Genomic DNA, 14,967 nt, shown 5'->3' on the forward strand with positions numbered 1-14,967 from the left:
GGGGTGGCGTATACAATCCAAAAGTATTGGAGAAACGGACTCTCCCAGGGATGGGTCCTGCGTTGTAATATATGGTGCTACACACACAAACTTAATTACTGTCAAAGCAATGAGCTCTGGATGACTAACTTCGACTAGAAGTTTTCTCCAAGATTTGGAAGATTGGAGGAAGAAACTTTCATACTATTTAGAAGTGATGTACTTTCTTCTGAATATAATCGATTTAATGTTGCTAGCAAGGATCATTTTACTCACAACTTGATTAGACATAAATCTCTTCCCTAGAAAGAAATGAGTCATCTATGGAAAAACACACACACACACACAAAAAACCTAAATGCAATGAACACACAGAGATTTCTCTGATTAGTGATTCTCGTGTTGCCAAAGCAGAAGTGCCCCCTAACTTAAAAATGAACGCAAAAAGCCGCACCAAAACCCACACACAACATTCCTGCATGCAAATATTCTTTCACCATTTAAGTCTTTGCAACTTTGAAAAAGGACAGAAGCCTTGGTTTTCAACAAATTGCCAAGCCCTCCCGGCTCAGCTCCCAGAGTTAGTGGGTACCTGTCCTCCCAGGTTACAAATGGTCAGCTTAATCCCACAGACACACATGTGGGACGCCATGTGTGCCCAAGGTGCAGGGAAAGGCTTTTCCTGCGCAGGAAACACATCTGTGACCTGTCTACTCCCAGGTATCGATGATCCCACCCGCGCAGGACTTTCCTAACATTTCATTCGGTAAAAACGAAAATGAATCCCGGTCTTGGGGTGTTTAACGTGGCAGGCCCCCAGAAAGCATTTGCAAAGGTGCAGTATGTCGTTTGAAGGAACATTGAAAACAAAGCTGTGAGACGGCAGGTCTATTTTAACTTGGATAAAGGGATTTGCCATCATCTGTTTGTCATGTGGGGACTCATGCGGAGTCTCTGGTCCTGCTCCCCGCATAAGAACGCAGGATGTGGTGAGGCCAAAAAGGAACACCCACGGAGCCACAGATAGGGGGTTCATACCATTATATTCTCGCTGGCGGCTGGGCTGGAGACACAGGAAGCAGGAGCCACACGATCCGCAATCTGCCATCCGCTTCTCTGCCTGTCAATCTCATTTGCTAACGGCAATCTGCCTCTCTGCAATCTGCAATCCACAATCCCCCTGTGCTAACTGCAATCCACAGTCCACAATCCGTGCTTGCTAGCTCAGCCACGGCAGTTGTAACAGTGGCCAATGGCTAACTGGTTATAGGTGATGGCCACCCAGCGACAGTGGATGGCCATCTACTACCCGAGCCAGCAGCTTTCCACGTGAGGCCGAGCGCCTGGAAACTGCTCTCCGAGACTCTGTCCCCACACTATTCATTTGACAAAACCTATACTGGTTACTGGTGTCAATTGAGCTTTTTTTTTTTTTTTTTTTCCAGGCAGCCATGGAAAAAAAGCAAATAATTTATATAAATAATTACTTTATCGAGTGCATAGACACAGTAAAGGTTCAACTGTTAAATCATTCATGGTCTAGGTAACAGCTGGCTGAAACAGCAAGCTCGGTGAATTGCCTCTCCAGGCAGGAAACAAGGCAAACGAGATAAATTAGCTTCCTTATGCTGAGTTGGATTTCCCATGCTTCTCTAGGGCAGCTGCAGCTCCTGCACACAAGGCCCTCAGAGGGGGTTGGCAGTGGCTCACGGGACGGGGAGACAATGCCAGTGCATCATTCATTTTACTTCCGGCCGTCCCTGTGGGTCCATGGTGAGGCCATCTGATTTTCAGAGTCAGCTTCCAGACTTGAAAGACTGAGTTCTGATACTTTGAGCAACCCCCTAAGCAAACCAGGAGGACAGGTGCCATCTGGACCTAGCAATCACCTGCCTGATATCGGAGCTGAGCCCTCCCCAAATACCCATGTGGCACAGAATGAAGGAGAACCATTCCGATATGATCCAGCTGTGCAGTCGCTAGACTAACACACACCTTCCAAAACAGTTTCTTGGGTGGACTTTCAAAAGGTCCTAAGAAAGAAAGGCAAAGGCCAGCCTTTTGAACTGCAATGCCTCAGGGAGACGGAAAGGCTTTTTACACAAGGATCTTAGGGAATACTCACGGGCTAACGAGGTTTTCATGAATACAGTCACACCGCTAGTGTGTAACCAGGACGATTGAAACCCAGCTCTGCCTCAATCCAGCTCGTCTAAATCATGTTCACACTCCAAGAGAACTTTGTACAACTCATACTGGGGACTAAAAATGATCTTTGGGAAATGCTTTTTACACCCCGGTAGCAATTACCAAGGCTGGGGATAATATATATCGTTGCTTGGGCAGGTGTCCCCCTAGAGGTGGTTCTTTTATATTCATTTGTTTCTACGTAAAAAGCAATTAGGTGTCAAGCGCCCATGTTGCATGCTAACAAAATCCAAAGAGCTAGATCTGAAACGTGATTTGGTCCCGAAACACAGCATTTTGTTCACACTGTCCCCCAAGTTCTCCAGCAGTAATAAAACAGCTTTGGGCATGACGGGGCTCTTACAGAAATGAAAACATGATTTAAGAGAATGGTGGGTTTTGGAGTCCTTAATGAAGCAGCTGTTTAAATTACCATGTTTAAATGAACTATGCCGCCTCTCTTCCCTCCAGTGGGAGGCAAGCTTGGCTTCCCTTCATGTATCTTTGCACTGAGCAGGGAGAGTCACTTTTGAAGAGAAATAAGAAAGGGAAGGAGGGGCCACCTCTGTGGTTGGACTCATTTTCAAGCAAGAAGCAACAAGAACCCTCACCGCTGGCAGCACTGGAATTAGATGAGTGTCATTCTAAGTTCTTACTTTCCTGCTAAAATGCTTACTCCCAGCTCTGCAGACTTCCAGAGGGTGTGGCTCCATTTGCAAAGCCTGGTCCCCTAGGAACTCAATCTGCTTCAAGGCATCAAGCTACTGCTTTTCTATCCCAGGAATCCAACAGGATCTTATCTTTGGCCCGTGCCCGTTTCATGTCCAGAGCTCTGAACTCAGAAGTGTGTGTGTGTGTGTGTGTGTGTGTGTGTGTGTGTGTGTTCATTCGAAATCCACATTAGTCTGAGAAAGCAAATGAAGTGCAGATGAGTGCTTGAAAAACAAACTCTTAAAATAAGCTTCTCAACGCACTGAAGGATTTCCCTCCGGCCGCTGCCACGGGCCGGTGGAAGGTGGGCATGGTCCAGGAGTTAAATGTGGGAGCTCTGCCAGGCAGTCTGGTGATCCTCTTAAGAAAAAGTGAGCATTAAAAAGTACTTTCTGTCAATGCATCACAGGACTCGGGGTGTCCAGGGAATTCCCCCAGAACAACTGCCTCGCTGCCTTTCAGAAACATCTCATCTCAGCCTTGTTCTCTGGCTGTGAGAGCACTGGAATCCCAGGGCAACATAGTTTATTGTTTTAATATCTGTCTGACACAAAGCAAACCATCCTCCGGTGACTCCTTATCTGTCATATGTATTTCTGTGAAAGAAATATCAAGACAAATAAGATGTTTGGGGGCATACCATGGGATGGCACTTTTTGCAATTGGCAGCCTTTTGTAGAAGTGAGACCCCCATCTGAAAAAGACGAAAGTCACCATTCTGCATGGAGATTAATAACCAAAGCGCCAGGAAAGCTAGACGCAGCTGCCAGAAATATGGCTTCTTTGCAGACTGTTCTTTTAAACCACTGAGGCTGTTCAACTAGTGTTTTCTATTTGCCTGAAATTGCTTTAAAAAAAAAAAAAAAGACAAAACTAACCTCAGGCTGGTCTATGATTACGATTCAGCCAAAAGTAACCACAGATGTTGATAAAGGAGGTAACCCAGGTGGGGTGGTAATGGCGGGATTGAAACTACAAATGATCCTGTTCTGAGAACGGGCTCCAGCTGGAATAACAAGGTTAACATAAGAGGTAGCAAAAAGCTCTTAAAAGCCACCTGTTATGAGAGCTGTGCTGGGTAGTGCGAAAGCAGGGCAGATGAAGCACCGAGATGGCGCTTTAGTGATGGGGGAAAAGCATCAGTAGTGATGGCTGGACAGGTGTGTTCACCTGTGATCACTGCTGTCCAATCAACCAGGCGGGTGCTATGACTGGGGCAACAGGAAGAGCATAGATCAGAGTAGGCGTCTCAAAATCTCTCCTTCCATGAGTTCAATGAAGGAAATAGGACCTCAAAGGCCAGGTGTGTCTGTCTATAGTGCAGAATGATGGTGAAAGCAGTGATATTTAGTTCACCTACCAAGAGGTGTTAAGAGTGGGTAAGTCTCCTGTTGGGGGGGGGGGTGACCTCCCAAATATCCCTATGAGTATTGTGTTTGCAACTCTGAGACCTTAGCATTATATATATCTGTCTATTATCTGTCGTGTCCACAAGAAGGCAGGCATCGTAGTGGCCGACTAGTGGGAGTGTTGTTCACAGAGGATTCTCAGTGCATAGCCTGGTACCCGACACGTAGAAACAACTTGATAAAGATTGGTGGAATAAAGTAATGCATTTGCAACCCCCTCCCTCATCCAAGGACTGGTAAGATGAGTGAAGAAGAAGGAATTATTTCAGAGAAGGTGATAGAGGGGACATACGTATGTTGTTACCTCGATGCTGAGACGTGGATATAGAGAGAATGGAGCACGATCTGATTCCTAACTAGAAGAACCAGTCTGGAAGGTCGCTGAAAGCCAGCGTTGGTGGACGTGAGCAGGCGGAGGAGCCCAGGCAGAGGGTGAGGGATCCTGGGAAAGCTGAGAGTCTCACCATTTATCTCAGAAAAACTGGGGAAGGTCCTAGGCAAGGGCAGGGCAAACAGCACCAAAATAAAGCCTCCAAACCCAGATTTGTTTGTTTGTTGTTTGCTGTGAATGCAAAACTAAGTCAACCTATTGTATCTAGACAGAATTTATGTCTATATCCTGTTACTCTCTGGTAGGGGAGAGTATTCATTTTCTATGCCTACCTTCCATTATTTGTTTCAAATGTGATAAAATGATACAAAATACCAAAGGTACATGAGAGTGCACTGAAAAGAAGTCTCCTTTTTATCTCAACTCCCAGGGAGTCATTTGTGCTGTGTCCTGCATTTTCAAATGATGGCCTGACAAAGGGGGTGGGAACCTATGGCGCTGGGGCCACATTTGGCCTGAAGACTGTTTGTGTAAATAGTTTTATTGGAAGCACCACCTATATCTATTCATTTATGTATTATCTATGGCTACTTTCAAACTATAAGGACAGAGCTGAGTATTTGCAACAGTGGCCAGACGGCTTGTAAGGCTGGAAATATTTACTCTCTGGCCTTGTAAAGAACAATTTTGCCAATCCCTGGTCTGACAGATCAGACAGGGGAGAAGGGCCTCTCTAGAAATCCTGGGGGGGAGGGCAACCAAGGCCTGAATGCAGGCTGGGCAGCTGCTCAAGGTTCAGTCCGACCTCTCCCCACTCAGACATCTCCAGAGGGAGGCCTGTGGCTGGCTGCACTTGGAGACTAGTAAAGATGGAAGGCTTGAAATTCAGTTAGGCTGGGTGCAAAGTTAATCTAGCTGGGTGACACTGGACAAATTTGTTAATCCCTCTGATCCTAAATTTTCTCATGTGAAAGAGGGCACAATAATCATACTGATTTCATAGTTTTCTGAGGATTCACGAGAAAGTGTGTATGAAGGGTTAGCAGAACGTCTGACATGTAGTAAGTTCTCAGCAATTATTATTATTATGATGATTATTACATCAAGGCTGCAACTAAGGTGTGACCAGTTAGGCATTCACCTTTGGTACAAAATTTAAGGGATGGGCCACCCCCAAATTAATGTTATCTTTATAATATTAATTATCAAGATAAATAATATTTTAATGCAATTAAAAATAAGTGAAATAAAATTATTGTCCAAAATCCCATGATGAACAGACTAGCAAAATTTACATAAAGAGGCGTTGTGCGGAGTCAGACTGGATCCAAAGGCAAAAGAAAAATTAATAATTCTCATCCTGTCTTTACGAAAAATTTTGATATTTGTTCATCATGGATTTTTTTAACTTCAGTTTTTTGAAATATTGCATTAAAATATCACTTCTCTTGATGACAGAGTCTTCTGGTGCCTCTTTAAATTTTGTCTGAGATGAGAGTCTCACTTTTTTTTTTTACGCTATTTCCAGCACTGATTGTTAGTCTTCTAAAGCCATTCCTCCAGAAACTATTAGAAAACGCCTTCCGGGAGTCTGCCATAGGCGCTGAATTACTGGAAAGAGGGAGGAAGAAGACATTTTTTTTTTTTTTAGACTAATGTATCAGTAACACGATGCCCTATATGTGCACTTTCTATTGATTGACTCAGTCAACTGACGTTTTTTGTATCGGGCAGAAGAAAGACGAAGCCGTAAATTAATGGAGGCCGTTGTTTTAATTACAGAAGCCAATGGAAGTTCCATCCATTACCGAAAAGGAGAACCGCGCAGGCCTGATTTATGTATGCTCCTGCCACTTAAATCATTGTTTTATGAATTCCACACAATTACTTCCATAAAATCTGCAATCAATATATCAATTAAAACGATGCCACTGTCACTTGCCCTTGAGTTGCATAAAAGTGAATCAAGGAGATGATTTTGCATTTTGATAACATTTAGGTTCCAGAGCATTTGCCTGTGATAACAGATTTTTTTTTTTTTTTCCCCTCTTGTTGTCACGGGTGAAAATGTAGGGGGAATTAACAGTCACCATCCTTTTATTTTAGGATTTGTCCTTGCCGGAATTGAAAGTTGAGCTGTGGCTTCCGTGGAGCTGTGTGAACATACACTTGTTTGCATCCATAAGCATATGGAACCATACAGACATCGCTGCTGCAAAATGCTTTTCTAGCCCTTGACAAATAAAACTTCTGTGCCAAGTTACTTGCTATGATCCGAACCGTATCCTCTCTCACCGCAAACTCATTTGTTGATGCTTTAACCCCCATGACAGTACTTAGGTGGGGCTTTGGAAGGTAACCAGGTCTGATGAGGTAGTGAGGGTGGGGTCCTCTGAAGGGGTCAGCGCCCTTAGATGCCCTGTGAGGACACGATGAGACGGCAGCTACCTGTGAGCCAGGAAGAGTCCTCACCAGAACCGACCATGGGGCAGCCTGCTCTCCGTAACGAAAGACAGATATATTTGCCTATGTCATTAAAACTGTATACTAGAATATGAGCAAAATCAAATGGCCAAAACAGGAAATATGTCGGCAACATCTACGCTAGTCACAGGTCATTCTCCCTAATGAATGGTTCTCTCTCCATGTGCGTGAAAAATGAGAAAAACTCAGAAGACCCATGGGCAGGTGTGTATCAGAAATTCCCAAGAGATAATGTCCAAATGACAGTTACATTTGTGAAGGGTGAGGCTCTTCACTAGGAAAAAGGCAACTGCTAGCAAGAGCGAACTGCGATGCCGTTTGTCAGCCATCCAATGTGCAAAATTAAAAAGAGTGAAATATGCAGGGGCTGGCAAGGATGCCGGGATGGAACCAATAAGCCCATGTTTGGGAACCTAGATGCGGAAATTTGAGGCACTGGTCCATTAGGGTCCAAGTAAAAATGTTTGCTGCAGCCTTTGCAGAGGGGATGTAAAAAGGAGTAGCTAGAACAACTGTGGATAGAGAGCGGTTGAATAAACTGTGGACCATCTGCAGCATGGAACAACGTGACAATATCAAAAAGCTCAATGGGAGATGGTCACCATGTGTTATTAAGTGAAACAAAATCTGATTAATATGTGTAATGTGAACATAATATGTGCACATAATATTCCCCTCTGTATAAACTCAAACTACTACCATCACCTCCCATTGTGTGTGTGTATGTCCTTCTTTGCACTATTACGGGATAAACGTGGACAGATACTTATAGGGAGTCAATACGGATTACTTGAAGGGTTTGCGTTGTTGGATAAAGTGGGGCTATTACTACCGTATTATTCCATATGTCTGTGTGTTCCTGTATGTTTATGTGTGTGATTGCAGTGAGCACACGTCACTTTTGTCATTTCAAATCTATTCATAAAGTTGTAAAGAAAACAAAATAAACCTGATAACCTTTCCTTGCTTCTGGAAACCTCTATTCCATATGAAAATAAGGATGAGTGACAGCTGGCTTTGCTAATTCAATTTAGAAGTGGACTTTCCTATTCATGAAACCAATTATTTACCTCTTGACATTTCAACGACTAAAAAGGGAAGTAATGGTTTAACTTGGAAGAGAGCTGATAGGTTCTTGGCTATTTCTCCCTGGAACCTCTGTTGATATTACGCATTCATGGTCTGCAAACATCTCTGACAATAAGGCAGCTGCTTCCTTCCACATGGACAGAAAGAGCCCACAGCCCCCTGGCCCTAGGACTCCAAACCTTTCTGTTAAGGGATTGTACTGTGTACCACTCAAAGCCAACACAGGGTTAAACAGTTAATAAAAAGTAGTTAAACATGGAAAAAGTTATTGCATTAGTTTAATTTAGTGGATCAGAATTAACATTTTAAGACAACAAAATTAATATTAAATGTTTTGTGTTTGGGACAAGGTGATCTTGCCTAGTTGTCTGGAGTTCTGCTCTGAGTTTGATAGAAAGCAGGCTCCTTTTACACTCTGGATGAGAGTGGTTTATTAGGACCTGTGAGAGGCTATGTGACGTCCAGTGACACAACCTGAACTAGGGTTTCACAGAAGGACAAAGTTCAGGGATAAAAAGGAAAAACGAGTCAACTGGGGTGAGATGGGAGAATCTATGGGCTTAGGTTGTACTGACCTAGAGCCCTGAGTGAAAATCCTTTTAGTGCTTTCCTGTCCTGGGTCTTATTACTAGGATGAGTCGCTTCAAAGGGGAGCACCCATTATGCAAAAATGCATCTTAAAAAACAGAGAACTTCAGTAGGAGTTATTTTCATTACCGACTAATTCAGTAGGGTTCCTTTAAAAACCACTTCCCCTACCACATGTAAGGCTGTTATTTACAGATAATTAGCTATTTGGCTAGGAAGAGGGACAATTTAAGTCTAAAACATCCAAGAAAGGTTAAAGATGTGTGGGGGAAAAAACCAACTCAGGAATAATCATGGAAGTCAGTAAACGCACAGGATCCAATTTACAAAAGTGTAGTTTATACACACCTTTCTTCGGAAGCACAACTGTTACCCCAAAATTAGACACCCTTTTAAGTTAAAAACCAGGTGACTGCTAAACAACTGCTGAGAAATAAGGAAGTCAGCTTTTGCGAAGAAGGCTGGATTCTTGGAGATAAAGAGGCTACACCATTCAGACCTCAGAGAAGGCGGAGAGAAAGAGGGAGGGAGGGAGGGAGGGAGGGAGGGAGGGGGGGGAGAGAGAGAGAGAGAGAGAGAGAGAGAGAGAGAGAGAGAGAGAAAATGACCCTTTATATGCTGGCTGTGTGTGTGTGTGTGTGTGTGTGTGTGTGTAAATGCCCTTTACATGCTGGCCGAATTATTTATAGAGAATGGGGTGTAACTTTGCATCAGAATAGACGAGACCCAAGTGAATGTTTCAGAGCCAGCTAACTGCAAACAGCCCGGCCTAAAAAGCATTGCTGACTTGGAGTATGTGAGAGTAAGGAAGGCTCAGCTCTGTGTCTTAGGAGGAATGGATGATGTGACACTCAGCGCTAATGCACAGCCTCAAGATGGAAATAATCTAATGCCCTTCGGGGACGCAAGTGGAGAAGGAGGGTCTCAGGTTGGCGCCATTACAAAACACTAACCGAGCTAGTGGGTCTGACCACCATCGCTTACGGGACCACAACTGAAGGTTCTTATTGTAAGAAGCTAGTTTTTGTTTGGTTTGGTTATGGGATAGGAGGATTAGCTATTACTTGTTTGCTTTAAAACCACTATAGAGAGGGACATTGATTGTCTTTATTCGTTTTGAAAAAACTGCTATCAACCTAAGTACCCAACAGCGGAGGTCTAATTAAAATACATGATCATTAAACAATAGAATATTCTGAAGTCATTAACGTATTTTCATAAACTACACATGACATGATAATAAGTGAAAATAATAGGATGAAAAATGTGTAAATATGACTGATCATGCAATTTAAAAATGAGGGGTGTTGGACACACATTATACAGTTTCTGTAATTATTATGAATTTTTCTTTTAAACTCTGAACAAAAGTATCATTGTAAACAGTGAAGTGATATTTCCAGTTTGTATTTTCAATAATCAAATGGACCCTTTCAAGCAGAGATCAGCATACTATGCTTGTAAAGAGCCAGGTCATCAAGATTTTAGGCTTTGCGGGCCACTGATGTCTCTTTCACAGGTTATTTTTTTTGTTTTTGTTTTGTTTTTATAATGCTTTGAAAGCAGCTACACCCATTCTCATCTCCCAAGCCACACAAACGAGGCTGCAGACTGGATCTCGCCCTCGGGCTGCAGTTTGCTGACCTCAGTTTTAGATGATTTCATTCCCTCTGTATGCTTTACCTATTTTAACAGGGAGACCTCGTGGCATATTTCCCTGTTTGGCATTTATGACCCACACTTTCCCCAAGTTGCCTTAGAATAAGTTGTACCAATTAAAACCAGCCCTTTTTCGCACTTCATTTATTTTGCTCACTTCTGAAAGAAAAACTGAAATATAAATATAGCCCATGATGGTAGAAAGCCACACTCTCCAATATGGTGACATGAGCCTCCGAGGCTAATTAGAGTGACAGTAATTAAGGTTAAATAAAATTAAAAAGTCAGTGCCTCAGTCCCAGGAGCAGCTACTGGACTGCGCAGACATAGGACATTTCATCCCAAGTGGTTCCCTGGGACAATAAGATTAGAGAAAAAACACCACTCTGGAACTCAACCCCACTCTCCTTCTGAAAATGCTATTTATAGAGAAGAGGGAGGGAAGGTACAATGACATGGTGATGAGATGTACAGTCAAATGGAGCCAGGAAGGGAGTGGAAGGGTGAATAATTTCCCCAAGTTCGAAAAACCAATCTACCATCTACTGGTGAATTGCTCCACCCCTCAGTACCCCCCATTTCCTCGGCTGTAAAGCAAACATTATAATACCTACCTGTGCAGACTCTGAGAAGATTGCACAAGGCTGAGCATGGGAAATAGGTAATAGCATGCTAACTCTAGGAGATGTACGCATGAGATGTATGCATGCCCATTCACGCTGACCCAGATGGCGCCATTTTCATAAATTCAGTAAGAACCACTTCTGGCCAGTATGGCTAGATTTTGGCTTCTAGGGGACCTTGTATTTCATGAATGTCGGAACTGCTATTGGAGGTGACACTCTGGTTGGGAGAAGCAACTGATCCTCAGGCCCTGAAGACTTCAGGCTCCCTCACGTTTCTCATGCTCATAATGGTTTGGGGTTCCTGTCACTGCTTCTGACTTTTGCCCCACAGAGAAGAGTTTGGTTTGTGTCGGCCTTTGGGAATTGAGACATTCGGCCTTGGTACATGGTGAGGCTTCTCCTGTCGCTCAGCCTTGTAACCATCCCGAGCCGGGACCTTCTGCTCTCCATCACCTCCCTCCTCTAGCCAGTCTCAGGAGCTGCCCACCTTTCCCCGGGTCCCCAGACAAATGTTTGTGCCCCGATCCCAACAAGGACCCACTGGGGTAGTTACAGGGGTTTCATATGGTGTACACACACTATGTAAAAGATGAGAGGCTCTGCACTGTGGCTGGGACACAGTGAGGACGGGTGAACCAGCGGGGAACCATGGCGGAACCCGTGAGCACTTCCATCCCTGCTCTGGGGGGGTTGGGGTGGGAGTGGGGCTCTCCAAAGCATCCATCCCAGGCAGAGAAACCCTTGGTTGTCCCACCCTGACTCTGTGATCTAGCTTCCATATTTATTGTTGTTTTCCTCCCCCTAGCACGTGATGACTATACTCGTATCTATTAAATTAGAACCTTTATGTTGTTGTTTCCCCCAGTGAAATTGCGGGGGTGGGGAACCACCTTCTTTTCTCTCCTCCTGCTCCTCCTCAGTGGAATCACACAGCCAAGGACAGAAGAGCTTGGCAAAGAAACCCCTGGCCACAGGCGAGTGATAATTCCCACCGTAAGGAAACTGTGCTCCAGAGCACCAGTGCTGGGTTAGGGTGCCAGCTGGATGGTCCGCACAGCGTGCTTCAATTATTCTCATATTAATTTACAAAGCCGTCAGAGAAGGCAGGCAACGAGCTGCAGCGTCCCCCTCTCCTGCCCACCCCCCCAGCCCATTATCCCATCCCCCATCCATTGGACCCAATCCTGACAGGTCTTCACAAAGAACGGCTGGGACATCTGGGAAGCGAGGATTCAGACGGAATGAGCAGAGGGATTAGATGCTACGGCGACAGGGAACACGGAGACATGCGTATGAAAATCAACCTCACCTCGTCGAGAGAGCGAGCCACAAGGGAGGGTGGTACAGAGGGAGGGGACGAAAACTTACATGGCAGGGAAGGTGACGGGACTCAGAGTTATGTCACAAAACCAAAAGAGCTACATCACGGGCTTACTTGCGGAAGTATATACAAGTGAACTGGGGGCACTGTACATGGAAGATCCCTCCTGGTTTGCCTGGCATAACAGCACCGTGCCTACGAAAGAGAGAGAGATAGATGGTATCTGGTTTGGGAACAGGCACGCTACACCTGCTGGATCACGGCAACGCACATGAGAAAGGCAGAGAAATGAAAACATAGCCACACCCCGGAGCGCAGGATGGAGACACCCATGGAAGCCCCCTGCCTCAGCCAAAGGGAATTTGTGGAAGTCCACCCCACCCAGCCCACCAAGCACGTGTCATTGCTTGTCACATGGGCTTGGAGGAGTGGGGTCTGGCTGCCCCAGAACCCCCCGTTTCAGACCAATAACGAAGGCAGCATGCCATGCTCAAAAGGGAGCTTTGGAAATTTCAGGGAGAAAGAGAAAACAAGCCTGACTCAGACACTACTTAGCTGTGGGACCGTGGCAAGTCACTGTACCTCTCTGTGCCTTGGGATTCCCATCCGGAAAACGGGGTGCATATACCTACCTCCAGGAAGAGTTGTGAGTCCCATGACTGGAGACGTGCCTAACACAGGGGCTGGCACGTCATCATTACTCAATAAATGATACGCACATGCATCGATAGGTTTACAAGAAATTTTTCCTCCCCCCCAGCTTTTGTCTTTCTGAACCAGTTCTACAGAGGAAGAGCAGACATAAGGCAAGGAAGAAATACAGGCAACTTTCGCCATCTCTGTGAGCGACGCTGGATCCACTGTGGACACAGTGTGCGACAGTCTTTGTCTTCTGTTTCCTGTTTCTTCCCTAAAGCTCCCAACCTGCCAATGGGAGCATTACTAGGTGTGTGGACTGACCATAGATGCTCTGTCACAATGACCTTCCTCCGTCTGACTTAAAGCAAAGGGCACTGGGCTTATTCTTGCAAAAGGGAAGAATGGCGGAATCCTGAGATAGCTCCTCAATCTATGCCATTCTTTGCACGATCACCCACTTCAACGATGACCAGGGTCAGGAATCTTCCAGGTATCAATTTTGCTCTCCTGCGGCTGCAAAACTCAAACTCAAAGGCTTTGAAGAGAGTGAAAGAGATGTTTGGGGAGTTTTCAGCCCATTACTGATGGTGGAAATGCATTCCTGGGGTTTCTGTTCACTTCCCCGGCTGGGCAAGGTCAGCTGCCTCCACCTGTTTCTGTATTGTCCTGTCATTACCACCACTAAAAAGCAATCTACCCTGTTTCCCCGAAAATAAGACCTAGCCAGACAATCAGCTCTAATGCGCCTTTTGGAGCAAAAATTAATATAAGACCTGGTCTTATTTTGCTATAAGACCTGGTCTTATATAGTATAATATAATATAATAATATAATACCGGGTCTTATATTACTTTTTACTCCAGAAGACGCATTAGAACTGATTATCTGGCTAGGTCTTATTTTCAGGGAAACACAGTACCATGAAAATGAAGCCTGCACCCCTGGGGAACCAGGAATTCACCTACACGCATATCCTTGGTGACTTGCCCTTGGGTGTGGGCGGCAGGGAGTCTACCACTTTTTTTGTATCTTGCCCAAGTTCAACAAAAAAATGTAGCTAAACTCTCCAGAGTGAGTGGGGGTTCACCAAATAGAGAAAGACTGTCACGTGATGCCATTAAGAGGCTGTAATCTTTCTCGAAATGCAAACCCAGACACAGTTCCAAAAGTGGTCTCCCTGTCTGCTCCATCATCCTTCAGGTACCAAACCCAAATATGAGGAGGACCGAGAAACAGTCCCCAAATTCCACTTCTCCCTTCTGTTCCCTGGGTTTTTGTAGATGTTGTACATTATTTCCAGGTAACACAAAGATTCTATTGAAATTCTTCACCCTGTCAGTCTTGTCCAACACCTGGTCGGCCAACTCCATCCAATGCTTGACAAGAAGACGTCACCCTGGACAGAAGTGTTATCTGAAGGAATGTCCCCTGGTCCTTGTCACATTTAGCCTGGTATCCCTATGCTGATAGCTGGGGAGGGACCCCCACCGTTCCCCTCCTCCTATGAAAGCATGGATATGAAAGTGAAATTCACTGACTAGCTCTTGGTAGTACATAGATTAAGTCTAGATGGGCCTGAGTCATGATAAACCGTTGCTAAACTGAGAGCGTTTTCTTCTTTCTAGTTTATGCAAGAAGAGTTTCTCACAATATGTAAGATGAGACGTCACATGGTCTAATTTCTTCTCAGGAGGTCATTTCCAGTTCTGGCAGGAAACTGGCCTGGTGTGAGAATTAATAGCACCCACACTGACCACCCCATCATGGGGTGTGGGGTCTACAATCAATACCAGGAGGCAGGACACCCCCCAAGAAAGATAGGCCGTCACCGCCACCCTGCGTTCTCAGTGAAACTCAGTCAGACTCTGCGGAGGGCATCTGCATGCTTTTGGTCATTGCTACAAATGTTAGAGAGAAACAAATGTTTGTGTAGGCTCTACAGAG

The 14,967-nt window shown here is 44.9% G+C and overlaps 1 protein-coding gene across 50 annotated transcripts in view; it reads right to left on the minus strand.

Annotated features, from left to right (window-relative positions):
- Positions 1 to 14,967, minus strand: part of RBFOX1 (RNA binding fox-1 homolog 1) — a 1,997,160-nt gene that overhangs the window by 72,654 nt on the left and 1,909,539 nt on the right. For 40 of the 50 annotated variants that reach the window (XM_074323028.1, XM_074323035.1, XM_074323030.1 and 37 more), the window contains one exon: positions 12,499 to 12,579. The exons of the other annotated variants lie outside the window; for them this stretch is intronic. In XM_074323028.1, coding sequence (XP_074179129.1) covers positions 12,499 to 12,579 — 81 coding nt within the window. The remainder of the gene's footprint in view (positions 1 to 12,498; positions 12,580 to 14,967) is intronic. 50 annotated transcript variants of the gene reach the window in all.

The sequence above is a fragment of the Rhinolophus sinicus genome, linkage group LG18 (assembly GCF_036562045.2).
Source record: "Rhinolophus sinicus isolate RSC01 linkage group LG18, ASM3656204v1, whole genome shotgun sequence".
Classification (NCBI taxonomy): domain Eukaryota; kingdom Metazoa; phylum Chordata; class Mammalia; order Chiroptera; family Rhinolophidae; genus Rhinolophus; species Rhinolophus sinicus.